At 38.0% G+C, this 26023-nt stretch overlaps 1 protein-coding gene, 3 long non-coding RNA genes and 1 other non-coding gene across 8 annotated transcripts; 4 read left to right on the forward strand and 1 right to left on the reverse strand.

The window, feature by feature from the left end:
* Positions 1-3394: 3394 nt before the first annotated feature.
* LOC126609081 (uncharacterized) lies at positions 3395-25648 on the forward strand (the record flags this gene model as incomplete). Its single annotated transcript, XM_050277097.1, has 9 exons — positions 3395-3607; positions 3795-3858; positions 4265-4356; positions 4441-4496; positions 4643-4718; positions 4894-4969; positions 24514-24653; positions 24883-25037; positions 25239-25648. Coding segments are annotated over 7 exons (699 nt in total), but the record flags the coding sequence as incomplete, so codon positions are not given.
* LOC126606595 (uncharacterized) lies at positions 5878-7580 on the forward strand. The gene is made up of 3 exons (XR_007617262.1): positions 5878-6461; positions 6614-6979; positions 7461-7580. It is a non-coding gene; the product is annotated as an uncharacterized LOC126606595 (long non-coding RNA).
* Positions 6898-7963, reverse strand: LOC126606592 (uncharacterized). Its single transcript, XR_007617257.1, has 3 exons — positions 7626-7963; positions 7231-7319; positions 6898-6992 (listed from the first exon to the last, which is right to left on the reverse strand). It is a non-coding gene; the product is annotated as an uncharacterized LOC126606592 (long non-coding RNA).
* Positions 21857-23883, forward strand: LOC126606593 (uncharacterized). 4 transcript variants are annotated; one of them, XR_007617260.1, is made up of 6 exons: positions 21857-22260; positions 22449-22512; positions 22922-23010; positions 23095-23150; positions 23297-23372; positions 23557-23883. It is a non-coding gene; the product is annotated as an uncharacterized LOC126606593 (long non-coding RNA). The 4 variants fall into 4 exon arrangements; XR_007617261.1 differs by having other exon boundaries at positions 21857-22333; positions 22919-23010; positions 23095-23372; XR_007617258.1 differs by having other exon boundaries at positions 21857-22333; positions 23095-23372.
* Positions 25649-25950: 302 nt separating the features above from the next.
* TRNAF-GAA (transfer RNA phenylalanine (anticodon GAA)) lies at positions 25951-26023 on the forward strand. Its single transcript has one exon. It is a non-coding gene; the product is annotated as a tRNA-Phe (tRNA).

The following is a 26023-nucleotide window of genomic DNA, read 5'->3' on the forward strand; positions in this document are numbered from 1 at the left end:
CGACCATGGGACCGGTTTCTTGATGGTGTTCCGTACGTATCACCGGTTCTTGATTATTGGAGTCAAACACCACTTGAATCCGGACTACTTTTGGGTTGTTCTGGCCGGTCCCTTGGATCCCCATTTGTTCCGGTGCAGGGGGTGGGAAGGGTGCATGGGCGGGAATCGCCTGCTCCGATGCTGGGGGTGGGAGGGGGCGTCGTTTGGTTGCGTGGACCACACAGAATAATGTAGCGCAGAAGGCCAGCAATCCAACAACATTGCATGAAAGTGAAGCCACCGCCCAAACTTCAAATTTGTTGTATTTCTCCATTGCCCGAATTACCCACCGATGTTTTAAGACGACGGAGGACATGGTGGTGCATGTAGCATTCCAAAGAATCGCCATAAGCCCCTGGAGTGAGGAATTTTGCAGGCTGGAAGCTGCATATCTTGTGATTTTTTGAAAAGGGTTCAAAGTTCATTGCTCAAACGCTGCAAAATGCCCTTTATACAACACCGTGGTATACAACTGCTATTAGAGAAGATGAATCTTTGAACCCTTTTCAAAGAATCACAAGATATGCAGGTTCCAGCTTACAAAATTCCTCACTCCAGGGGCTTATGGCCAGTTTTTGGAATGCAACATGCACCACCATGTCCTCCGCCGTCTTAAAACATCGATGGGTAATTCGAGCAATGGAGAAATACCACAAATTTGAAGTATGGGTGGTGGTTTCGCTCTGATTCAACGTTGTTGGATTGCTGGGCTCCTACGCTAAATTATTCTGCATGGTCCACACAACCAAATGATGCCCCCTCCCATCCTCGGCACCAGAGCCGGCGATTCTGGCCCTTGCACCCCTCCCACCCCCTGCACCAAAGCCGATGAGGATCCAAGGGAAGGGCCGGAACAACCCAAAAGTAGTTCGAATTCAAGTGGTGTTTGACTCCAATAATCAAGAACCGGCGATACGTACTGAGCACCATCAAGAAACCGGTCCCATGGTCGACCAAGAAACGGAAATTGAAGTAAACTATCAAGAGTTGCAAAGGATGAGAAAGATTAAAGGGCTGAGGAACATGAGATTGCTCTGCCAAAAAATGATGGAGGAAGACGATGAGTAATGGTCGACCAAGAAACGGGAATTAAAGTAAACCATCAAGAATTGCAGAGGAGGAGAAGGATTAAACGGTTGAGGAACATGAGATTGCTTTGCCAAAAAATGATGGAGGAAGACGATGAGTAATGGTCGACCAAGAAAATGTTTTTTAGTGTCACTAGAAACCATCTCCATAGTCTGCCATGTCGTTTGACTTTGATGTTCGTTTCTTTTGTATTTATTGTTCTGTGGTATTCGTTTTCCTTAAATCATATTGAAAATGGAGTTTTAATGAAAGGGGCTTGGACCAACAAATATTTAACCAAAAACCATCCCAAAATGTTAATTAACCAAAAGGGCTCAAAGTTTAACAAAAAACCATCCAAAACTATTATCCACGGTCCAAACTTACAAGCCCAAACCAACTACAAATCTACACTTCCGTAAATACCCCTAAAGATTCGATATTGTCTTGACTTTTCACCAACCTCAAACCAGCATGAAATCTCCATAATAACTCTCTATCTTCCTATCGAATCAAATTCCCCTATTTCAAAAACCACCAAATCAAAGTTGAAAAAAGAAGCATTCATTGGAACAAAGCCGCTGAAACAAATTCAATGGCAGAAATTTCGTTGAAACAAATCGGCGAAAAAGCGGTGCAAAACGTACCAGAACCTCTGTCGGAACAAATTGGCGAAAAAGATGTGGAAAACATACTAGAACCTCCATGTGAACAAAATGGAGAAAAAGAAGTGCAAAACGCACCGGAACTGTCATTGAAACAAATCAAAGAAAAACTAACACTGTTTCTGGAAACAAAAAAAATAACATTGTTTATGGAAAAAAAAAATCAGATACAATGTTTGTGCAAAAACTAAAACTATTTATGGAAAAAAATCAGAACCACCGTCGGAACAAACCGGCGAAAAACTAACACTTGAAAAAAAAAACCAAAATATAAAACTATTTCTGGAAAAACAAAAAATAACACTGTTTCTAGAAAAAACTAACATTGTCTCTAGAAAAAAAAGAACCAAAACATAAAACTATTTCTGGAAAAACCAAAACGTAACATTGTTTCAGGAAAAATAATCTGATATAGTGTTTGTTTTGTTTGTGTGCAAACAAACACTGTATCTGAAAAAAAAAAATCAAAATATAACATTGTTTCTGGAAAACAAAAAATTAACACTGTTTTTGGAAAAAAAAATGTTGTCAAAACTGTATCTGGAAAAAAATAACAATGTATCTGAAAAAAAATTGAACAAAAAGCTAACAAATCTCAAATTTATTTTATAGAGAAACAAACGATGAACTTCACTGAAGAAGAAAAATTGAAAATTAGTACCTCAAATTCTTCTTTTCTTCTTCATCAAATTGAAAGGTTAATAATCAGATGAATGAGAAGGGAAGAGCAGAAATTCACCTTTGGCTTTTTTGCCGATGTCGGTAAAAGTGCAGATCCCTTGCTCATCTTTACAGAGAAGAGAGAGAGAGAGAGAAATTTTGGGAAAGAGGGGGAGAGAGAGAGAGTGACAAAATCATACCATTTTGCTTGTAAGAGATCGTTTCCAATTTTCACAGAGATGGAGACGGCTCAAAATTAGGTTTAGGGTCGAAGATGTGGTTTTTACATAGTGATAGAAATGGAGTTGCTGTGTGAGATTAGAAAGAAAAATGGAAGGTTTTGAATGTCAGGAAAAAAATGGGGAAGAGAATATGAGAGAGATCCATAATGAAGAGAGATTAACGGACAAAAACTTGCCGTTAAGCATAAAATCGTAAACTCAATATTTGGGACATTTTAATTAGACTGATTTAGTATTGGGTTTTGTCCTAACCATTAAATAAAGTTATAACATGATTTTTGGTTAAAACTCAAAGTTTTCAAACATTTTTCATTATTTTTTCTTATTGATGATTTTCACAAAAAGGAAATCCTGATTAAAAGAAAATTCCTAAAGGTTTTCCCAAAAAAAACAAAAATAGTTTGGGCCTGATGGGTCATCATGATGACGGGCCTAGATAGGAAGCCCAAAGGCTGATTGTTAGGCCGGTTACATAAATATCATAATGTAAAGAGCTCAGCGCCCAAATCACGAGTGTAACGGCAACAGGTTTTTCACTGTTACTTTCTTTATTTTTGGCGCTTGAGAGAGACGTTCATGTCGCAAAAAGGGCAAAAAAATAAAAATCCAAAACCCCAAAAATTTAAATGCTCTGCAAATGCAAGAGTGGTGACTCATTGAGTCTGTGACGCGGCACTCTGCAACTCTCTGAATTTCCTATCCAACAATGGCGTTGGATGACGACGACTGGGATTTGAGCGCCGAAGAATTCGACTCTGTCGAAAGAGACGCGTTCCAGAAACTCGCTCAGCAACTCGTCAACTCCGCTTCCCCTTGTTCTTCTTCCTCCTCATCGTGTCCTTCATACCGCTAGGTGCACCAATCTTTCCTTGCCACGAACAATTACAACAGAAACAGACTGCGAAACCCGATTCGAATTCTCTTCCGAACAAGGTGAAATTCGTCTTTTTCCCATCAATGGTTCTTTCTTCAAGTTTCTAGGGTTTCGGATGCCTAATTGATTAAGGTGTTGTATATTTCTGAATTCGAATTATTACTATGTTTTTCTTGGTTTTTTTTGAATAAAAATTGTAAATTTAACACCTTTATCTGTTTACATGTTTGTTTTGCAACAATGCAGGTAGCACCTTTGTCAACTGGAACTAGAATATTACCTCCATCAGTCCCATGTAAAGTAAACCTTGGTAATTTCCCCCCTTACCCAATTCTATTTGACTTTTACTTTGAAGTTTTGAACTTTTCTCTTTTACTGAAGGGTTAAAAATCAACTCTTTCCAAGAAAAAGTAGCTTATGAAACCTTATTTTGACTGCTTCATCACGTATGCTACTTGTATGGAGCACAAATAGTGGTTTTAAGAGGGCATATCCCTTTTCATATTTAATAGTTCTTCGCTTTGAACGTCGAAACAAATCAGGAATTAAATGTCCCACCTTGACAATCACCAATGGTTAATCTTCCAATTTGATACCAGTTTGAACCTTTTTCATTATATTTTATTACGCGCTGGTTGCATTGTTCTACCTGCTGATCTTATGTAGTTTCTGGCTAACTCTGGGCTCCTATCTCTATCTCACTGCCTTTTTACAAGAAGATGAGCGTCTAAAGGAGCTACCTAAGATCACTGTTAAATTTTTTCTTCATGCTAGCGGAAACATTGCTGCAAAATTTCCTTATGACCAGGTATTCCTTTCGGTAAAAAATGTACATTCACAACACTCGTCAAAATCTTCATTTCCTTATCAATTATATTTCATGTTGCACCAGGCAGTTGTGGGTTCTGTCCGCAAAATCCCCAAAGCCACATGGTATGCAAAAGAAAGGTATCCCTACCCGATTTCCCCTTCCTACCCAAAGCCACTTGGAAAATGCATTATGCTTTCTCCTCATATCTTGTATGGACTTTTGAAAAACGTGGACATGTTGTGGGATGGAGCCCCAGCCAGATGTAATAGTGTTGAAACTGCAGGTTATGGATGTTTCCTATACCTTCTTTGTCATTTGCAGAGAAAGTTCTTCACGAGACATCTGGTGTTAATGTTGAGGTAATAACTGTTGCCCTTTTCCAGTTTTTACTCAGGTGTTACGTTGTGGTTTAGTGTAAATTGGCAAACGTTGATTTTTGGTGTATACATTCTGACCCTTTTTGTTTGAAGTTCACCAAAACTGGATTGTTTTTTGTTTTTCACTTTGCTTCATCATTTGATACTTTGTTTCAAGTTGTTTCAGGTAGAGAACTTAGATCCCGTAGTTCACCGTGCTATTGCTGCTGCCTCTGTTGTTCCAGACCTTAGAGGTAAAGGGTGATTATGCAAGTATCAGTGAAGTTCAGTTTGCGCGTAACTGATATGTTGGTATGAGTTGTCTTTTTCTTTTCCAGACAATTTTCGGTTTTTTACATAATTCTCTGGTTTGTTAAATAGATCTGTAACGTGTAAAGTAGAAAAAATAAAGAAAAACTAATGAAAATGGCTTGAAAACTTTGAGTTTTAACGGTAAGGACAAGATAAAGGATAAAGTGAATAGTACCATGATTGACTTTTTAGTGTAAAAATATGGTTTTTCATTAAAATTAACAGTACCGGGAGCTTTTCGTTAAAGTTCCCAAAAAATAAAGATAGTGAACAAGTATGTCTCCCATATTTTAGAAGGTGAGCTCGTGAAAGGGTAAATATTGGTCTCAATTGTGGTATTTTTAATTGTTTTAGAGTGACCGGTTCTAATATCTATCCCTTTCTTTCTTTTTTTTCTTCTAACTTTTGCGTGCTATTTTTTAAATATCCCTAACTGCTAAACATGATATTCAAAAGGATAGACAAACTATCAGCCTAGCGAGAGAGGGTAGAGCCGGAGAGAGAATGGTTGTTAGAGAAGTCAAGGAATCTTTGAACCCTTTTCAAAGACTCACGAGATATGCAAGTTCCACTACACGAAATTCTACCCTGCAGGGCTTATCGCAAAAAGCATGAATCTTGTTGAAGTAATGAGGCTGTTTTAAAAATCATATTGAAAATCCTGATTAAAAGAAAATTCGTAAAGGTTTTCCCATCCAAAAAAAAAGAAGAAAATTCCTAAAGAATAATAAAAGAAAAATAGTTTGGGCCTGGTGGGCCATCCTGGTGACGGGCCTAGATAGGAAGCCCAAAGGTTGATTGTTGGGCCGATTACATAAATATCATAATATAAGGAGCTCAGCGCCTAAATCATTTGTTCCCCTCATAACTAAAATATTTTCAGTGTGGTGCCTTCAGATGTAAGACCTTTTGACTTCTATTGCAATTGGTGGCCAATGAGGCTGCCCCACCTGGCCCATAAATTAAAATAATAAACCAAATTTCTAATATAAGTATAATTTTTTAAAGTGATAATATGCCCACCTCTAGATCTGGCATTTCAGACCCAACCTGTTAAAATGAGTATTTGGGATAGTGTTTAACGGGTCGGGTGGTTAACGGGTCATTTTGGGTGAACTCGCGAAACCCGTTAACCACCCGTTATTTAGGGTTTTTGTGTAATTTCAATATTCAATAATGAAACCCTCACTCTGTCTTGCATGTTCTGGAATCTGGCTCTCGTTCTCTCTAGTCTCCCTCATCTTCTTCCTCAGAAATGACCACTCTCTCCAGTCTCCTGGTGCAACATCTTGAGCTACCTGTAATCTCAACCACACCAGAAACTTCCTCTCCTCAAAGTCCAAACCCCACTTCAATTCCATCTCTGCCTCTCCCCGCACATTCCCCACCAAATCTTGATCATCAATAATCATTTCCATGGCGCCTCAAAAGAAGGTAATTACGTTCACTCTTGCTCTGTAACTTCTGTTCGGCTGCCAAGAAAGTATCTTTATATAAAATTACGAATACCGTTTTGTTTTTTTGGTTAATTTACAAATACCCTTTTGTTTGTTTGCTGAGAAAATGTGAATTTCATAAATTTCCAGGTGAACAAGCTTGACAGCGGCTGGGAGAATAAGTGGTATAGAGCAGGAATCTTCTACGAAGTGGTGGAGGAAATGGAAGTCGACATCTTCAATAAGCTAGAGAAGCAGAAGGTCATGTGCAACGTCAAGAAGGCTAGGCTTTTGTCCAAGGCGGAGGAGCTCGGGGTCACCCTGTCGTCGATTGGAAAAAAAATGTTAACAGGTGAAATAGGTGACCCGTTAGCTTAACGGTTGGGTTTGGATGATCTATTAAATTAGAAACAATATCCATTTACCCTATTCATATTGGATACGCAAAGAGAGGGTGGCCTTGTATTTCTACTACTCTGAAATGCAATCCTCCTTGTCCCAGGGCCCTTCAAACTTGTCCGAGTAACACCTACACACAGAAACAATATCCATTTACCCTATTCAGAAATCGAAAAATGGATTTTAGAAAGAGGAGAGATAATTAAGGTTTAAGAGTAATCGTGGAAACTAATTGTGCTAAGAGGAAGCAATTGTGGTCCGCGTCTTCACACAACAAATTGGAACATGGGATTGCATACATTTGGAATTTTAACAGTAACCATCAGTCATTCAAAATTTACCAGTCGCAATTAGAGCTTAAGTGATACCTTGATTACAGTCATTAATACGCCTACTCACACACTAAGACCTAAACCCTAAATCATTTGGATCCTTCTCTTTCTCCTCCTTGGAGACTCTGATTCAAGTAAAATCAAACATTCAAACAACTTATCTCTCATTTGATTGATTGGTACCAAATGAAGGTCAATAATACTTGTTTGTAATTTAATTAATAAAAAATTTAACGCTTGAATAAAAAAGTAAGAAATTAAAAGAGAAATGGAGAAATACTGGAATGGAATAAGTGAATCGTAGATGAAGGAGTTTATGTTTTTGTTTCTGTTTCGAAACCAGAACCAAACCAATTTGGGACAAAAATGAACAATGCTTTCAAATTTTTTCATTTAACCTAAATCAAAATATTAAGAGACGAAGAGCTTACGTATGTATGAGCTGACGTATGAAACTGGAGAAGTTTTTGTGCTTGAAATAGCTGGGGAGCAAAACCCGAGCGAACTCGCAAGAAGAGAAGCAGAGCAAGAGTCGCAGACAGGGAGAAGGTAGAGGGAGTCGATCCAAAAGTGAGGATTGATAATGTTCTCTCAGTCGACGACGGCCTCGGTTCGGCTCGAATCTGACAAATCTCCTTTAACATCGTTCCTTGGAGGTCAGGTTGTTGGTTTTGCAGAGTCGCCTGAAACTGGGTTTGTTGATTTGTCAATATCTTAACCCGATTTATGAGCTTCTTCTTCTTCTCTGGTTTTAAGGGTTCATCCGACTTGACGTATCAGACTTCTAAGCTTCTTCTCTGCAAGTCACATGCGCTCTCTCCCTTTCTGCACGTTCTGTCTTATTCCCTTCTTTCTCCGCGAGTCAAACCTGAGATGCAGCGGGTGAAAATCGGGTCTTAAGCCTGAGTGGCATTTTTGTAGATGAAGCAAAAGTTGGCTAAAAGCGTCTGAGTGGCAGTCTTGTAAATAAACTAAAATGTCTTACAAAACATTGTTCATATGAATAGTGCAATTTCCCCTTATTTTTTTGGTCAAATCTTTTCCGAAGAAAGGAAGAAGTTTTATTAAAAAAAGATAAGTACAAGACACAGGCCCACAAAAAAATATTAACAATACAAAAAAAAAGGCCAACCGAACTAACTTACAAAAGCCCAACCCAAAGCCTAAAAACTGAAACAGAACTCTGGAACTTTCCAGTTTGCTTCCACTGTCGTAACAGTGATTCCCGATCATCCAAACCCAATTACCCAAATCGACGCCATAACTCCCACCAAGCAGCACCGTAGAGATGAAACAAAGGGATACCCTGTCTTCCAGCCACGATTGATGCATCAGTCTCAACCAGAAAATGAAAAAAGCCCGTGGAAATACCATGGACAACACTGCCAACAAAGGCAAAACGAGAAAATGAGGTGGTGTTGGAAACACCTGAGCCAGCGTAACCGGAACTCTACACGTCTTCTCGAAAGAGCACAACAAAACGCCTTGAAAGTTGATTGCAGATCGGATCGAAAAAGGTCGAAAAAGAAGGTTGCCCATAAGGAAAACCAAACTGGATTAAAACGGGAAGGAAAGATGGGGAGATAAGAAGCAAAAGGAATGAAAGGAGAAAGGAGAAAGAAAGCGGCCAGAGCATCCACCGACCCTCGCCACAGTGAGGGCCAGCGGCAATGAAATCGACGAGTTAGAAGCTACTCACACAAAGGTGGGAAAGACTCTTAAGAAGAGAGAAAAGCTCTAAAGTAATTGGCACACGTTGGTTTTTGTCGTATACATTCTGACCCTTTTTGTTTGAAGTTCACCAAAATTGGATTTGTGTTTTTTTTCACTTTGTTACAAGTTGTTTCAGGTAGAGAACTTAGATCCCTTAGTTCACCGCGCTATTGTTGATGCCTCTGTTGTATCAGTGAAGTTCAGTTTGTGCATAATGGATATGTTGAAACAATATAAGAGATATGAAGTACAACATTTTCATGTCCCGCCTCCACCACACAACTGAGAAGATGAAACAAAATTAATATAAACTTTTCAAGAGTCCCAATTTAATATAAACTATTGCAAGATATTTAGTATATTGCAACAATATCTTAATGATAGTACTCACTAAGGCAATTTATACCATTTATTGTTATTGACTACATAATTTATGTTTTACCCTTCTAGGACTTTCTTCAAGCAATCTGAATCCTTCAAGGACTTTCTACATTTCATGACACATTCTCCTTTGGAATTTATAGAGAGCAACTTGCTTCCATATATACTTAAGAGATTTACTTATGGAGATATGCTTTAGGTATTCCATAAAGCTTCGTGTAATATATAATTCTCCATTTAAATGAACAAGTTTCACAATGGGAAATCATGTTTACAGAAGTATATCAATATTTCAGGTTTCAATTAAGAACCTTGTGTCATATTATGTGAGTGTATTTAACTGTATTACAAATGCCCATATAACCTTATGGGTTCAACATCATTTGGCGATTTGTACTATAGGTTCATTTTTCCACGTTCTTGATAAATTGTAATGGAATTGCCTAATTTTGCTTTTTGTCGACGAATGAAAGAACGTGGCTCAATATCAACACATCTTATTGATGAATTTAGTAGTTACTGTAAAACCAAAATTAACATTGGTAATCATCAATTCAAGATCCCATAATTCTCATGTGCATGTGCATGCATATTTATAAGCATTTCATTACTTTGGATATCTTTGTCTTTACAGGGGCTTTACGTTGTCTCTTCTAGGACAGTCATCTCTTATTAGATGAAATGTTTGAGAATTTGGACCATAACCTCATCTATAACGTTACAGATCTTGGATTTTTAATCTCCACTTCTGGGGAGTTGAATCATTGAAACCTACACATCGGTCATGCTTCAGGCATGAACTATATTAAAATTGCGTGTCCATGGATTATCCCTTTTGGAGCTTGAATCCATGCGGTGACGGTCATACTTCGGGCATGCAACAATTCAGTAGTGCCAAGTCTATGAATAGTCTGTCTGAGCCTTCAATCTGTGCTACATCTCTGTAACTTGTAATCAATTAGTAATTTTCAAATTTTGAATTACTTTTTTGTACATCATGTGAATGATATAAACTGGTAGAGATTGTCAGGCCTATGAGTAGAATTCCCATCATTAAACTTTGGTCTTCCATTCACTCAGTTAACCACCAATCTTCTCCCTTTGGACTTTCATGGACTCATCGTTAATCCTTTTGCTTCAGTCTCTTACCCAGTAGAAGATGTGCACAACCTTTGCCTTTGAATGGTCTTTCAAAGCATCACTTCTTGGTGACTCATCCACACTTGGCAGCTTCACTGTAAAGAGCCAATAGCGTACCAACTGTTCTGCTGAATTGGTGACTTAAGACCCATTTCCAACAACAGTTGAAGATGACTACTTGAAAGCAATGCAAGGTAAGCATCCAGGCAAAGGTTCCAAGCAATCAGTTGTAGACCGGAAGTTTGATTTCAGGTTCCGACGGATTGCTCTCTTTCTCCTTATCTTGCAGGTTAGAGTAAGGACAAAGGAAAAGGCAGGGAAAAGACATGATATGAGATACTCTTGCTCTCAACCCTGATGATATGAGATGCTTTTGCTCTTGAAGAAAAACAATAGAAGGATTTAATGATGAGAAAATTAGTTTGGCATTTTGAGGGTCTTGGTTGAAGATGTATTCTCAAAGAGAAGAAATATTGAATATATTGAGAGGTTTGGTTGCAAATGCATTCTCAGCAAGAAAGATGAGTTAGGCGTTTTGGAGGTGTGCTTTGCCATGGAGGACGAAAGTTGACATATATAGGGATTTTCCAAAAGCAAGTAGTGGTGCGGCTGTGACCTTGTCACCCACGTTTGTCGGCAATAGGAGAGCAGCGTCTTTGATTATTGAACAAGTGGTTGTCTTGCCTCTCATTTTTATAGAGGTATCAATTGTATTCAAAATGCATGCTTTGAAAATTGACTGCCTGTGAAAATTGTCTCTGTTGTATTTCGAGATTTCACTCCATCCAACCCTTTTCTTTCATCATTTTTGAAAGTGGCTTGCCCATCCAACCCTTGTTTAAATTTGAGTCTCGAAGGAGATACACACGAGTCATGTCAGGATAATATATGGCGCTCGTCCTTTTTATCCTCTAATGGCTCTCTTAGGGTTGGAGACTATGTGATGATGGATGATATAACCGTTACAGTAGTAGCTAGGAACCTTCTCACTCCCAGAGATAAAAGAATACTTTCAAAGAGGTTTGATGAATCAGTCGTTCAAGACTCTTTAGCTTTCAGTGTTCAGTGTGCGGGTTCTGTATCCAACATAGGCCAACTTATACTTATTCGAACTCACCAAGTCGAAACATTAATGACTGAGGTGGCAAGTCTTAAACAATAAATTAAAGGGTTCAAGCATGAGAACAGAGAGTTGCACATGCTTGCAAATAATAACTCGACAAGCATGAAAAGAAATCTTGACCAACTGCAGGAATCAAAAGTCGGATTCAAAGTGATCACCAGAGATTCGTTGCTAGATTCTGAAGGCAACTAGTGCCTTCCCCTTCTGGTGTTTTGCAAAGTATTGGGGCGTCACATGACCAATATAGGCAAAGGGAGGAGTTTCAAATTCGGGATGTATGGGGAGAAACCCAACGCCCTATCCATTAGGATATTGAACCACATGTTATAATCTAATTTAATTTTAGAAAGAAAAAGATTTAAACTTGAATGTAGAAAGAATATATTTAAGCCAAATTAGTACACCCGTGTCATAACAGTTGTATTTTTATACTTCTTGTATTTCTCAGAAGCATCTTCAAAATCCACATCAAACCCACTTATTCCAGAAGTAAAAGTGAAGGAAAACATAGGGCTTTTGAAATATTGCTATGAGGGTTTGCTAATATAGGACCATACTTGGTCTTTATTTTTCCTTGTGCACTTCCTTTTTTTCCTCTTCTGTGCTTTTCGCGTTGTGAGGTGGGAATTGATGTGGTTTAAAGTCCCTTGTCACTACAAGATTGTTGCCTTTTAATTCCCGTGATGAAGAATTATAATTAGCAACATGTTCCTCATCAAAGACATCACTTGCATGCTACACATGTTGGTGAGATTAGACGTGCACGCCATCATGCTCATGATTCCTATCGTTTTGATTGCAGAAATTAACTCGGATTAATTCACAGATAGATGATAAAGTTATAAACATCATAATTTTGATCTTAATAATAATGTTAAGAAGTGGAAACATTGACCACCCAATTTCTTGAAACGTGGTGGTGGTGTCTCAAAAATTACTAGGAAGCTAAACCCTATTTTTCATAATCTCAACGGTTAAAGAAAATTTGACCCGATTGCGTATCTACTTGTATCTATCTCTTTTGTTATGTGCATACAATCGAAAATAGTGGAAGATTCTCTTCAGCTGCTAAGCTTAAAGTTTGTTGTCTACAAAACCCTTTTATTTATTCTTGCTATATTCTTGGCAGGCCAACTTAGATGAATCAACCACTAGGTTACATGACATCATGAGCAGTACTAAGGGACCTATATTGATAATCAGAGAAAAATGGCAAATGGCAAATGACAAATGGGGCAATGATCTTCCTTATTGATTAAAATTGTGTGACCACCAAGGGAATTATAAAAGTTTAATTAGCTACCAAGTCATCCTCATCAATGATGTCATGTTGGAAATCTATCCAAGGTCTAGAGTATCACTGTGTTAGGTACCCCAACCCTTACCGGTTCAACCCCAATCAACAATGTGAGAACCAAACCATACCAGCTCAAATCATCACTTGAAAACTTATGTCCTCGTTTCATAACTATATCTCTTATCACGTAACTAGTCATTTAAAAGATAGAAAAAGAGGAATGGAACAAAGGTTATATGCAAGCTATTCCCTTGCTATGGGCATAATTTGAACATCAAGAGATGTGAATTTGGTGGGTTACAATAGAGAGTCAATATAGTTGGAAAAGTATTAGGTTATAAAGGGTGATGTTATTTACACACCTGTTTTTACATTCACACAATTTTTTCAATTTTTTGTTGTAGTGTGGAATATATTGAAGAAGATTAAAGGATATAAATTAACATGAAATGTGTAGGAGGTAAAATGAAATATGTGGATAGCACCACCTAAGCTACAAATAGAGAGTCAACACAATTTCATAAGTTAACTTATTGCCCTGTTGGACTTTATGGGCCATGATATTCCACTCACTAATTTGGATTAAGTTCAAAGATAATTTATGAAGATAAACGTATTGAAAATTTGTATTTTAAAAGTCCAAGAAATAAATATGCAAATATCACGCCAATTGGTTAAGTTGGTGTGCCCGTTCCCTTCTACTCAAGTTTTAATCCCCTTTCAATAAAAAAAGGGGAAATTTTATTTAAACCCATTAATCCTCTTTCCACACCCAACTTAGAAATTTTGTCCCACAAACTTACCATTTTACCCTCGAATACAAAATTTACAAACTAGAAAAAATTACACAAACACATAAACCCACCCAACCACCTACCCTGGCAACAACTGGACTTGATTATGGTCGTCATCAAGCAACCAATCGACAACCCTGCTAGGCTGGTTAAGACCAAGCCTTTCTTGAAGATCATACAATTGGATTGCAGTGGGTACCGATAGCCTCACCCGCCGATCTCGAAGCCCTCTTATGGTGTAAACCTTGCTATGCCTATCCTTTCCTCCAAAAGCTTGGGACGCACGCACAATCCTTGGATCCTTCAACCTTGGCCATGGAGTTGATGAACGAGATAAATTAGGGTTTGATGAGATTTTATTAGCTTCTTTGGCGACACATTCTCTTGATGTCGTCGAAGACCACAACCGCCCTCCGCTATATTTTTGATGTTCTTCTCCACCCTCCGACAATCCATTTTCCAATTTCCGGCAGCCAATTGTGGCTGGATTTTTCGCCAGTTGATAATATCTTTCTACACCCATATTTTCTTTAGGGCATAATTGGAATATAAAATTTAACAAAAATTTAATGGGTGTAGAAATAAGTTTATTGGGTCCAAATAAAATTTCCAATAAAAAAATGTTCTAATCACCCTTCTTGTAAATTAGAATTGTTTAGAATATTACATTTTTATAAAGAAAACTCAACAAAAAATACAAATTTGTTTATTTAGTTAGTATTGGGCTTGTAAATAATAGAAAATAATTAAACGCAAGTGGTGAATTATCCTAGTAGTTAAAGCATTAATTTTTAACCCACTGCGTCTCAAGTTCAATTCTTCTCTTTTCTCCTTAGTGTAATTTAGTGTAAAACACTGCTTGTAAAAAAAAAAAATATATATATATATATATATATATATATATATTATTTTCTAACTTTTGTTCCATAAAATGTTGATCCACAACTGGCGGGAGGGAGCGAACCAAAAATACAAAATAAAAACTGGCGGGTAGGACCGCATTGGCCCAATCCAATCAATTGTTGGGTTAATGGATCATAAGACATCGGGTTCAAACGTACCCGCAACTTGCCAAACCCGTCAATTAAGGAAGAACGCATCTGGAAGGGTATTTTCGGGAAACAAAACAAAAGCAGAAGGAATCACGGAGCCTGAAGCCGAAAAGAAGAAAAAGAAGAGTCGGAGTCGGGTCGGGCATGTCAGTCGCTCCGAAATTTAGTAAATTGGTGGAAGGAGGGAGAAAGAGAGGATAAAGAGAGGAGAAAGCCATGAAAGTGTTGGAAAATATTAGTATTTAGGTTTATTTTAGTATTTGGGTTTTGCTTGTTAATTTAGGATTTGAGACTAGCCCATCCGAGTTAGGATTTCTTAGGTTTAGTTTTCTATAAATATTGCTTGTAATTGAGTTTGAGAATTAAGTCATTCACAATATAGTCTTTTAGGGTTTTGTAGCCGTTTTGGCATTCTCGTTTGTTTAATAATATTCTTATTCTTGTTAGTCTTATTCGTCGTGCACTCTGATATTTAACTTGGTATCAAAACAGGTTGGATCCTTCGAGATTTAATCTGCTGTTGATGGGTGCCAATTTGTTTGTATCAGTTTTTTTTTTTAGTTATCTTCCGTTGTTTGTGTTTTCGTTTTAGATTTGCTAGTTGGTATTGATTGTTTGCAAGGAAAAAGTCTGAAATTGTGTAGTCTCACAACTGCATTTGAATCTGTCCATAACCGTACACCCGCGGAAAAAAAAAAAGGCTGATGTTGTTGGTTTGCACAGAAGGAAAAAGTAGGCAAATAGAAAGAAATGTTGTATGTTCGCATAGAAGGAACAAAAAAAAAATGCTATATTTAACTTGGTATCAAAGCAGGTTGGATCATTCGGGATTTAATCTGCTGTTGATGGGTGCCAATTTGTTTGTATCAATTTTGTTTTAGTTATCTTCCGCTGTTTGTGTTTTCGTTTTAAATTTGTTAGTTGGTATTGATTGTTTGCAAGGAAAAAGTCTGAAATTGTGTAGTCTCACAACTGCATCTGAATCCGTCCACAACCGTACACCCGCAAAAAAAAAAAAAAAAAAAAGAAAAGGAAAAAAAAGGCTGATGTTGTTGGTTTCCATAGAAGGAAAAAAATAGGCAAATAGAAAGATATGCTGTATGTTCGCATAGAAGGAACAAAAAGAAGGAAGAATGAAGAAAAAAAAAGGAAGGAAAACAATTTGGTTGTTTAAAGGTTGCATTGGGCATGGTAGCTTGAACTTGGATTGGGTATTGACGTTGGCATCGGTATTGATATTGATATTGGCATTAGCATCGACATCGGTATTGGTATCAATATCGATATCGGCATCGGCATCAATATCGACATTGACATTGGAATTTGGAGTTTTGCATCCACATCTACTTTGGCAAACCCATGTCGTGTACCCCCATGAGTTTAATGAGAATGTTGGAAAATATTAGTATTTAGGTTTATTTTAATATTTGGGTTTTACTTGTTAGTTTAGGATTTGGGCCTAGCCCATCCGAGTTAGGGTTTCTTAGGTTTGGTTCCCTATAAATATTGCTTGTAATTTAGTTTGAGAATTAAGTTATTCACAATAGAGTCTCTTAGGGTTTTGTAGTCGTTCTGGCATTCTCGCTTGTTTAATAATATTCTTATTTTTGTTAGTTTTGTTCGTCGCGCACTATGATATTCAACCTGTCGAGTTCCTCTAGAGGCCCTGCCAAGTTCAGAATGTGAGTTTCTTACTTCTTGCTCTAATTTTTTTCAAATTCTCTGAAGTTTTTGCTTTTCGTCTTCAATTTTTTATGGAAAAGATGAAAAATTTCCTGGTAAGTTTTGATTGTGTTGACAAATATCACACTAGGGCAGGCCAACAACTCAGAATTTGGTACCAATTCGCTTGGACCTCGTCATCGACGGCCAAAGGTTCAAAGACTGTTTCACTTGGAACCCATCAAGTATTTCACTGGATTTTTCTAAATTTTCGCTTTTGTTTGTGTTTTTTATTTCAAATTTTGAAACTTGGGTTTTGATGTTTGGTGGTTTTGGTGATAGACCCTGACTCGGAGATTATGGTGTTTGTGAAGAGGACAGCGAAAGACTTGAAGCTTCCTCCGGGTTTCATTACAGTCATTGCTTCTATTCAGGTTGGCATTTCAACTTTGTCAAATATTTTCCCATCAAATTTTGTTTTAAATGCTTAATGTTGATAGATTATGACTATGTTGTCTGGTGTCAGTCTCCTAATCCTAGTTACCAAAATAACCTCGCAACAGAATGTTGATGATTCTGCTAATTAACAAAATCTAGGGACAAAAGTTGAAACTTACCACCCTATATATATTATTCATAGAAGTATTATTCTCACTGCTACCACTTGAAAAAAGGAAAAAGGAAAAAGAGCCAGTGAGGGAGAAAAAAATAGGGAATTTGATTGGCAGGGATAGAAAAAAGGAAAAAGAGCCAGAGAGAGAGTAGAGCCGGAAAGAGTGGTTGTTAGAGAAGTCAAAGAATCTTTGAACCCTCAAAGACTCACAAGATATGCAAGTTCCACCACACGAAAAGTGTAGATTTGTAATTGGTTGGGCTTGTAAGTTTGGACCGTGGACAATAGTTTTGGATGATTTTTTATTAAACTTTGAGCCATTTTGGTTAAATAACATTTTAGAATGGTTTTTGGTTAAATATTTTTCGGTCCAAGCCCTTTTCATTAAAGCTCTATTTTCAATATGATTTAAGGAAAACGAATACCACAGAACAATAAATACAAAAGAAAGGAACATCAAAGTCAAAACGACATGGCAAACTATGGAGATGGTTTCTAGTGACACTTGAAAACATTTTTGTATCCTTTACAAAATGACATATGTTAGACATGTCCAAGGACAAATATGACATGATTAAGAACTTGAGACGATTTTAGGAGAGCCACTTTCAAAATTACCTAGTTAGAGTGTGAACGAGTTGAGAAGAATAAATTTCAAATCGGCAAAACTAAATGCGCAACAAATCACCCAAAACTTAAGAAAATGAATAGTGGAGTGTCACATATAATTCATTAAAGAGCTTATAAGCATATCTCAACTTGTTTATTTTATTGAACGATTCAATTTGAACACTAATTTTATTTAACAACATGTGGCTTTCGATTAAATGAAAAAAATAAGACGGAACAGAGTTTGATTCTGAACATCGCCCTACTCATCGTTTTCCTCCATGCCATCTTCCTCCATCATTTTTTGGCTGAGCAGTTTCATGCTCCTCAACTATTTAATCCTTCTCCTCCTCTGCAATTCTTGATGGTTTACTTTAATTCCCGTTTCTTGGTCTACCACTACTCATCAAATTCGTCCATCATTTTTTGGCAGAGTAGTCTCATGTTCCTCATCCATTTAATCCTTCTCATCTTCTGCAATTCTTGATGGTTTACTTTAATTTCCGTTTCTTGGTCGACCATTACTCATCGTCTTCCTCCATCATTTTTTGGCAGAGCAGTCTCATGTTCCTCAGCCGTTTAATCCTTCTCATCCTCTGCAATTCTTGATGGTTTACTTTAGTTCCCGTTTCTTGGTCGACCATGGGACCGGTTTCTTGATGGTGCTCCATACGTATCACCGGTTCTTGATTATTGGAGTCAAACACCACTTGAATCCGGACTACTTTTGGGTTGTTCCAGTCCGTCCCTTGGATCCCTATCTGCTCCGGTGCAGGGGGTAGGAAGGGTGCAGGGGCGGGAATCCCCTGCTCCGGTGCTGGGGGTGGGAGGGGGCGTCGTTTGGTTGCGTGGACCACATAGAATAATGTAGCGCAGGAGGCCAGCAATCCAACAACGTTGCATGAGAGTGAAGCCAACGCCCAAACTTCAAATTTGTTGTATTTCTCCATTGCCCGAATTACCCATCGATGTTTTAAGGCGGCGAAGGACACGGTGGTGCATGTAGCATTCCAAAGAATTGCCATAAGCCCCTGGGGTAAGGAATTTTGCAGGCTGGAACCTGCATATATTGTGATTCTTTGAAAAGGGTTCAAAGTTCGTTGCTCAAACCCTGCAAAGTGCCTTTCTTACAACACCGTGGTCTACAACCGCTTTTAGAAAAGATGAATCTTTGAACCCTTTTCAAAGAATCACAAGATATGCAGGTTCCAGCCTGCAAAATTCCTCACTCCATGGGCTTATGGTGAGTCTTTGGAATGCAACATGCACCACCGTGTCCTCCGCAGTCTTAAAACATCGACGGGTAATTTGAGCAATGGAGAAATAAAACAAATTTGAAGTTTGGGTGGTGGCTTCCCTCTGATGCAACGTTGTTGGATTGCTGGGCTCCTGCGTTAAATTATTCTGCGTGGTCCACGCAACCAAACGACGCCCCCTCCCACCCTCGGCACCAGTGCCGGCGATTCCGGCCCCTGCACCCCTCCCACCCCCTGCACCGGAGCCGATGGGGATCCAAGGAAAGGCCGGAACAACCCAAAAGTAGTCCGGATTCAAGTGGTGTTTGACTCCAATAATCAAGAACCGGCGATACGTATGGAGCACCATCAAGAAACCGGTCCCATGGTCGACCAAGAAACGGAAATTAAAGTAAACTATCAAGAGTTACAGAGGATAAGAAGGATTAAATGACTGAGGAACATGAGATTGCTCTGCCAAAAAATGATGGAGGAAGACGATGAGTAATGGTCCACCAAGAAACAAGAATTAAAGTAAACCATCAAGAATTGCAGATGAGGAGAAGGATTAAACGGCTGAGGAACATGAGATTGTTCTGCCAAAAAATGATGGAGGAAGACGATGAGTAATGGTCGACCAAGAAACGGGAATTAAAGTAAACCATCAAGAATTGCAGATGAGGAAAAGGATTAAACGGCTGAGGAGCATGAGATTGCTCAGCCAAAAAATGTTGGAGGAAGATGGCATGGAGGAAGACAATGAGTAGGGCAATGTTCAGAATCAAACTTTGTTCCGTCTTATTTTTTTTTATTTAATCGAAAGCCACAAGTTGTTAAATAAAATCAGTAGTCCGTCTTGCTTTTGTAAAATCAGTGTTCAAATTGAATCGTTCAATAAAATAAACAAGTTGAGATGTGCTTATAAGCTCTTTAATGAATTATATGTGACACTTCACTATTCATTTTCTTAAGTTTGGTCATTTGTTGCGCATTTAGTTTTGCCGATTTGAAATTTATTCTTCTCAAGTCGTTCATGCTCTAACTAGGTAATTTTGAAAGTGGCTCTCCTAAAATCGTCTCAAGTTCTTAATCATGTCATTTTGTAAAGGATGCAAAAATGTTTTTAAGTGTCACTAGAAACCATCTCCATAGTCTGCCATGTCATTTTGACTTTGATGTTCGTTTCTTTTGTATTTATTGTTCTGTGGTATTCGTTTTCCTTAAATCATATTGAAAATGGAGTTTTAATGAAAGGGACTTGGACCAACAAATATTTAACCAAAAACCAACTCAAAATGTTATTTAACCAAAAGGGCTCAAAGTTTAATAAAAAACCATCCAAAACTATTGTCCACGGTCCAAACTTACAAGCCCAAACCAACTACAAATCTACACTTCCGTTAATAACCCTAAATGATTCGATATTGTCTTAACTCTTCACCAACCTCAAACCAGCACGAAACCGTCATAATAACTCTCTATCTTCCTATCGAATCAAATTCCCCTATTTCAAAAACCACCAAATCAAAGTTGAAAAAAGAAGCATTCATCGGAACAAAGTCGCCGAAACAAATTCAATGGCAGAAATTCCGTTGAAACAAACTGGCGAAAAAGCGGTGCAAAACGTACCAGAACCTCCGTCGGAACAAATCGGCGAAAAAGATGTGGAAAACATACTAGAAACTCCATGTGAACAAAATGGAGAAAAAGAAGTGCAAAACGCACCGGAACCATCATTGAAACAAATCAAAGAAAAACTAACACTGTTTCTGGAAAAAAAAAATTAGATACAATGTTTGTGTAAAAACTAAAACTGTTTATGGAAAAAAATCAGAACCACCGTCAGAACAAACCGGCAAAAAACTAACACTTGAAAAAAAAACCAAAATATAAAATTGTTTCTGGAAAAACAAAAAATAACACTGTTTCTAGAAAAAACTAACACTGTCTCTAGAAAAAAAAGAACCAAAACATAAAACTATTTCTGGAAAAACCAAAACATAACACTGTTTCAGGAAAAATAATCTGATACAGTGTTTGTTTTGTTTGTGTACAAACAAACATTGTATCTGGAAAAAAAAATCAAAATATAACATTGTTTCTGGAAAACAAAAAAATAACACTGTTTTTGGAAAAAAAATGTTGGCAAAACTATATCTGGAAAAAAAAACATTGTATCTGAAAAAAAAAAAATGGAACAAAAAGCTAACAAATCTCAAATTTATTTTATAGAGAAACAAACGATGAACTCCATTGAAGAAGAAAAATTGAAAATCAGCACCTCAAATTCTTCTTTTCTTCTTCATCAAATTGAAAGGTTAATAATCAGATGAATGAGAAGGGAAGAGCAGAAATTCACCTTTGGCTTTTTTGCCGATGTCGGTGAAAGTGCAGATCCCTTGCTCATCTTTACAGAGAAGAGAGAGAGTGTGAGAAATTTTGGGAAGGAGGCAGAGAGAGAGAGTGACAAAATCATACCATTTTGCTTGTAAGAGATCGTTTCCAATTTTCACAGAGATGGAGATGGCTCAAAATTAGGTTTGGGGTCGAAGCTGTGGTTTTTACATAGTGATAGAAATGGAGTTGCTATGTGAGATTAGAAAGAAAAATGGAAGGTTTTGAATGTCAGTAAAAAAAGGGGACGAGAATATGAGAGAGATCCATAATGAAGAGAGATTAACGGACAAAAGCTTGTCGTTAAACATAAAATCGTAAACTCAATATTTGGGCAATTTTAATTAGACTGATTTAGTATTGGGTTTTGTCCTAACCATTAAATAAAGTTATTACATGATTTTTGGTTAAAACTCAAAGTTTTCAAACATTTTTCATTATTTTTCCTTATTGAAGGTTTTCGCAAAAAAAAAAATCCTGATTAAAAGAAAATTCCTAAAGGTTTTTCCAAAAAAGACAAATATAGTTTGGGCCTGGTGGGCCATCTTGATGACGGGCCTAGATAGGAAGCCCAAAGGCTGATTGTTGGGCCGATTACATAAATATCATAATGTAAGGAGCTCAGCGCCCAAATCAAGAGTGTAACGGCATCAGGTTTTTCACCGTTCTTTATTTTTGGCGCTTGAGAGAGACGTTCATGTCGCAAAATGGGCAAAAAATCAAAATCCAAAATCCCAAAAATTCAAATGCTTTGTAAATGCAAGAGTGGTGACTCACTGAGTCTGTGACTCGGCACTCTGCAACTCTCTGAATTTCCTGTCCAACAATGGTGTTGGATGACGACGACTGGGATTTGAGCGCCGAAGAATTCGACTTTGTCGAAAGAGACGCGTTCCAGAAACTCGCTCAGCAACGCGTCAACTCCGCTTCCACTTGTTCTTCTTCCTCCCCATCGTGTCCTTCATACCGCTAGGTGCACCAATCTTTCCTTGCCACGAACAATTACAACAGAAACAGCCTGCGAAACCCGATTCGAATTCTCTTCCGAACAAGGTGAAATTCGTCTTTTCCCCATCAATGGTTCTTTCTTCAAGTCTCTAGGGTTTCGGATGCCTAATTGATTGAGGTGTTGTATATTTCGGAATTCGAATTATTACTATGTTTTTCTTGGATTTTTTTTGAATAAAAATTGTAAATTTAACACCTTTATCTGTTTACATGTTTGTTTTGCAACAATGCAGGTAGCACCTTTGTCAACTGGAACTAGAATATTACTTCCATCAGTCCCATGTAAAGTAAACCTTGGTAACTTCCCCCCTTACCCATTTCTATTTGACTTTTACTTTGAAGTTTTGAACTTTTCTCTTTTACCGAAGTGTTAAAAATCAACTCTTTCCAAGAAAAAGTAGCTTATGAAACCTTGTTTTGACTGCTTCATCACGTATGCTGCTTGTATCGAGCACAAATAGTGGTTTTAAGAGGGCATATCCCTTTTCATATTTAATAGTTCTTCGCTTTGAACGTCGAAACAAATCAGGAATTAAATGTCCCACCTTGACAATCACCAATGGTTAATCTTCCAATTTGATACCAGTTTGAACCTTTTTCATTATATTTTATTACGCGCTGGTTGCATTGTTCTACCTGCTGATCTTATGTAGTTTCTGGCTAACTCTGGGCTCCTATCTCTATCTCACTGCCTTTTTACAAGAAGATGAGCGTCTAAAGGAGCTACCTAAGATCACTGTTAAATTTTTTCTTCATGCTAGCGGAAACATTGCTGCAAAATTTCCTTATGACCAGGTATTCCTTTCGGTAAAAAATGTACATTCACAACACTCGTCAAAATCTTCATTTCCTTATCAATTATATTTCATGTTGCACCAGGCAGTTGTGGGTTCTGTCCGCAAAATCCCCAAAGCCACATGGTATGCAAAAGAAAGGTATCCCTACCCGATTCCCCCTTCCTACCCAAAGCCACTTGGAAAATGCATTATGCTTTCTCCTCATATCTTGTATGGACTTTTGAAAAACGTGGACATGTTGTGGGATGGAGCCCCAGCCAGATGTAATAGTGTTGAAACTGCAGGTTATGGATGTTTCCTATACCTTCTTTGTCATTTGCAGAGAAAGTTCTTCACGAGACATCTGGTGTTAATGTTGAGGTAATAACTGTTGCCCTTTTCCAGTTTTTACTCAGGTGTTACGTTGTGGTTTAGTGTAAATTGGCAAACGTTGATTTTTGGTGTATACATTCTGACCCTTTTTGTTTGAAGTTCACCAAAACTGGATTGTTTTTTGTTTTTCACTTTGCTTCATCATTTGATACTTTGTTTCAAGTTGTTTCAGGTAGAGAACTTAGATCCCGTAGTTCACCGTGCTATTGCTGCTGCCTCTGTTGTTCCTGACCTTAGAGGTAAAGGGTGATTATGCAAGTATCAGTGAAGTTCAGTTTGCGCGTAACTGATATGTTGGTATGAGTTGTCTTTTTCTTTTCCAGACAATTTTCGGTTTTTTACATAATTCTCTGGTTTGTTAAATAGATCTGTAACGTGTAAAGTAGAAAAAATAAAGATAGTCAACAAGTATTTTAGAAGGTAAGCTCGTGAAAGGGTAAATATTGGTCTCAATTGTGATATTTTAATTGTTTTAGAGTGACCGGTTCTAATTTCTATATATCTTTTTTTTTTTCTTCTGACTTTTGCGTGCTATTTTTTTAAATATCCCCAACTGCTAAACATGATATTCAAAAGGATAGACAAACTACCAGCCTAGCAATAGGAATCTACATATACCTGAGGCCATGGCTCCAAATCAGTGGGAATGCATTTTGAGATTCCAACAACCAATGTTGAAACAATATAAGGGATATGAACCACAACATTTTCATGTCCCGCCTCCACCACAGAACTGAGAAGATGAAATAAAATTGAGCTTTCTCCCTCGTTATGGCCAATCCTACCAATCACAACTTGAAGGGGAGGACCACTCAGGTGGTGGGTAGTCATTCTGGAGACAGAATATCAGATCCGAAAGATTAATAATGCCAATGAAGAAGTCCCAACTAAAAGATTGAATTTGTGACCCACGTCGAGAAGTCCCACATTTGCCGCAGCAGCAGAAACACGCAAGGGATAACAAGAAATATCCCCGTTATCAGGCATAGCCAATGCCTTGAGCAATGAGGAATACACATCTGCACTCATCTCCTGAAAACGCGATAAAATTAATGTTTCTTCTTAGTTTGGTTGATGCTGTCACAATTATTTCGTTTGCTTATGTATGTACGTATGTATGTATGGACAGACGATTCACGCCACGACAGAGCTCGGGAAGATGGCCGAGTACTCCCAGACGTTTCAAGGAAAGGGAGTGAAGCTTGTGGGTCTATCTTGCGACGATGTGCCTTCCCACCTCGAGTGGATTAAGGACATAGAAGCCACAGCGTAAGTTCCGATTTCTATTTTTACTTGACACGATAATTGAGACTAGTGATTTCAAAACTCTTTTTCAGTATTGTGAGACGACAAGAAAGAGCGTTGAATTCAAATGTGTCAAAAAAATTACAGGGTAGTGAATTCAACGCTCTTTCTTGTCGTCGCACGATACTGTAATTTTTTTGGTTATCTAATATATGTCTGAGATGTACACTTTCAAATGTGTTGTGTCATGTAGTCCGAGTGCAAGGTGGATTACCCGATTTTGGCAGATCCGAACCGAGAGATCATCAAGCAAGAAGCAACTTAACATGGTGAATCCGGATGTGAAGGACTCTTCGGGAAACCAAGTTCCCTCTCGCGCTCTTAATATTGTGGGGCCCTGAAAAGAAGGTACTTTGGTATATATTTTAAATTTTTTTAAGCGATATTATTTACACTAAGCACTTAACTTGATGACTTAAGCGCTATTATTTACACTAAGCCCTTCATATTGTGCTTTTCTGATATGTGTGTTTTTCTTTTATTGTTGAGAGGTTTTGAATCTGTGTGTCGGGTCTAAATTATGCGGTTAATTATCGTTTTTGGTTACAGGTGAAGTTGAGCTTTCTGTACCTGGCGAGCACTGGGTGGAACCTGGATGAGGTGGTGAGGGTGTTGGAGTCGCTGCAGAAGGCGAACAAGCACAAGGTTGCAACCCTGGCGAACTGGAAGCCGGGGGATCCCATGATCATTTCGCCCTCGATTTCTTAGGACGAGGCCAAGAAGATGTTCCCTCAGGGCTACAAGACCATGGACCTCCCATCTAAGGAGTACCTTCGCTTCACAGATGTTTGATACAGTGTTAAACATTGTGGGTATGTGGTTTTTTTTTTTTTTTTTTTTTTTGGTTTTGTTTTGTGACTAGTGTCCATGAATGCTACCCTTTGTGTAATTAAGTACTGCCGTGTATGATCAATATATCATACGTGGATCGATTATGTGTTAAGAATTTTATTTGATAATTGTGGATTTTTTATACCAACGATTAGGGGTGGGCATCGCATGGGTTAGTTGGGTTTGGACATCATTCCGTTTGATCAACCTAACTTGCTCGGGCTATAAAATGGTTCCATCTCATTTTCACCCAAGAAAATGTGGAAACCAATCCATCCAAATCATTTTCAAGAGGGTTGGGTGAGTGTTATTGCGGTGAGGAGTAAAAGTCCATTAGCCGGGCCAAGCTCAGAGTTAAGTTAAAATGGAGATTTGATTAAATAATTCTGGCAACCTTTTCAGAAGTAACTTTTTGTGGAAGTAGCAAAAAACGGGGATAGCTCAGTTGGGAGAGCGTCAGACTGAAGATCTGAAGGTCAGGTGTTCGATCCACCTTCACCGCA

This window comes from Malus sylvestris, chromosome 16 (genome assembly GCF_916048215.2).
Source record: "Malus sylvestris chromosome 16, drMalSylv7.2, whole genome shotgun sequence".
Classification (NCBI taxonomy): Eukaryota; Viridiplantae; Streptophyta; class Magnoliopsida; order Rosales; family Rosaceae; genus Malus; species Malus sylvestris.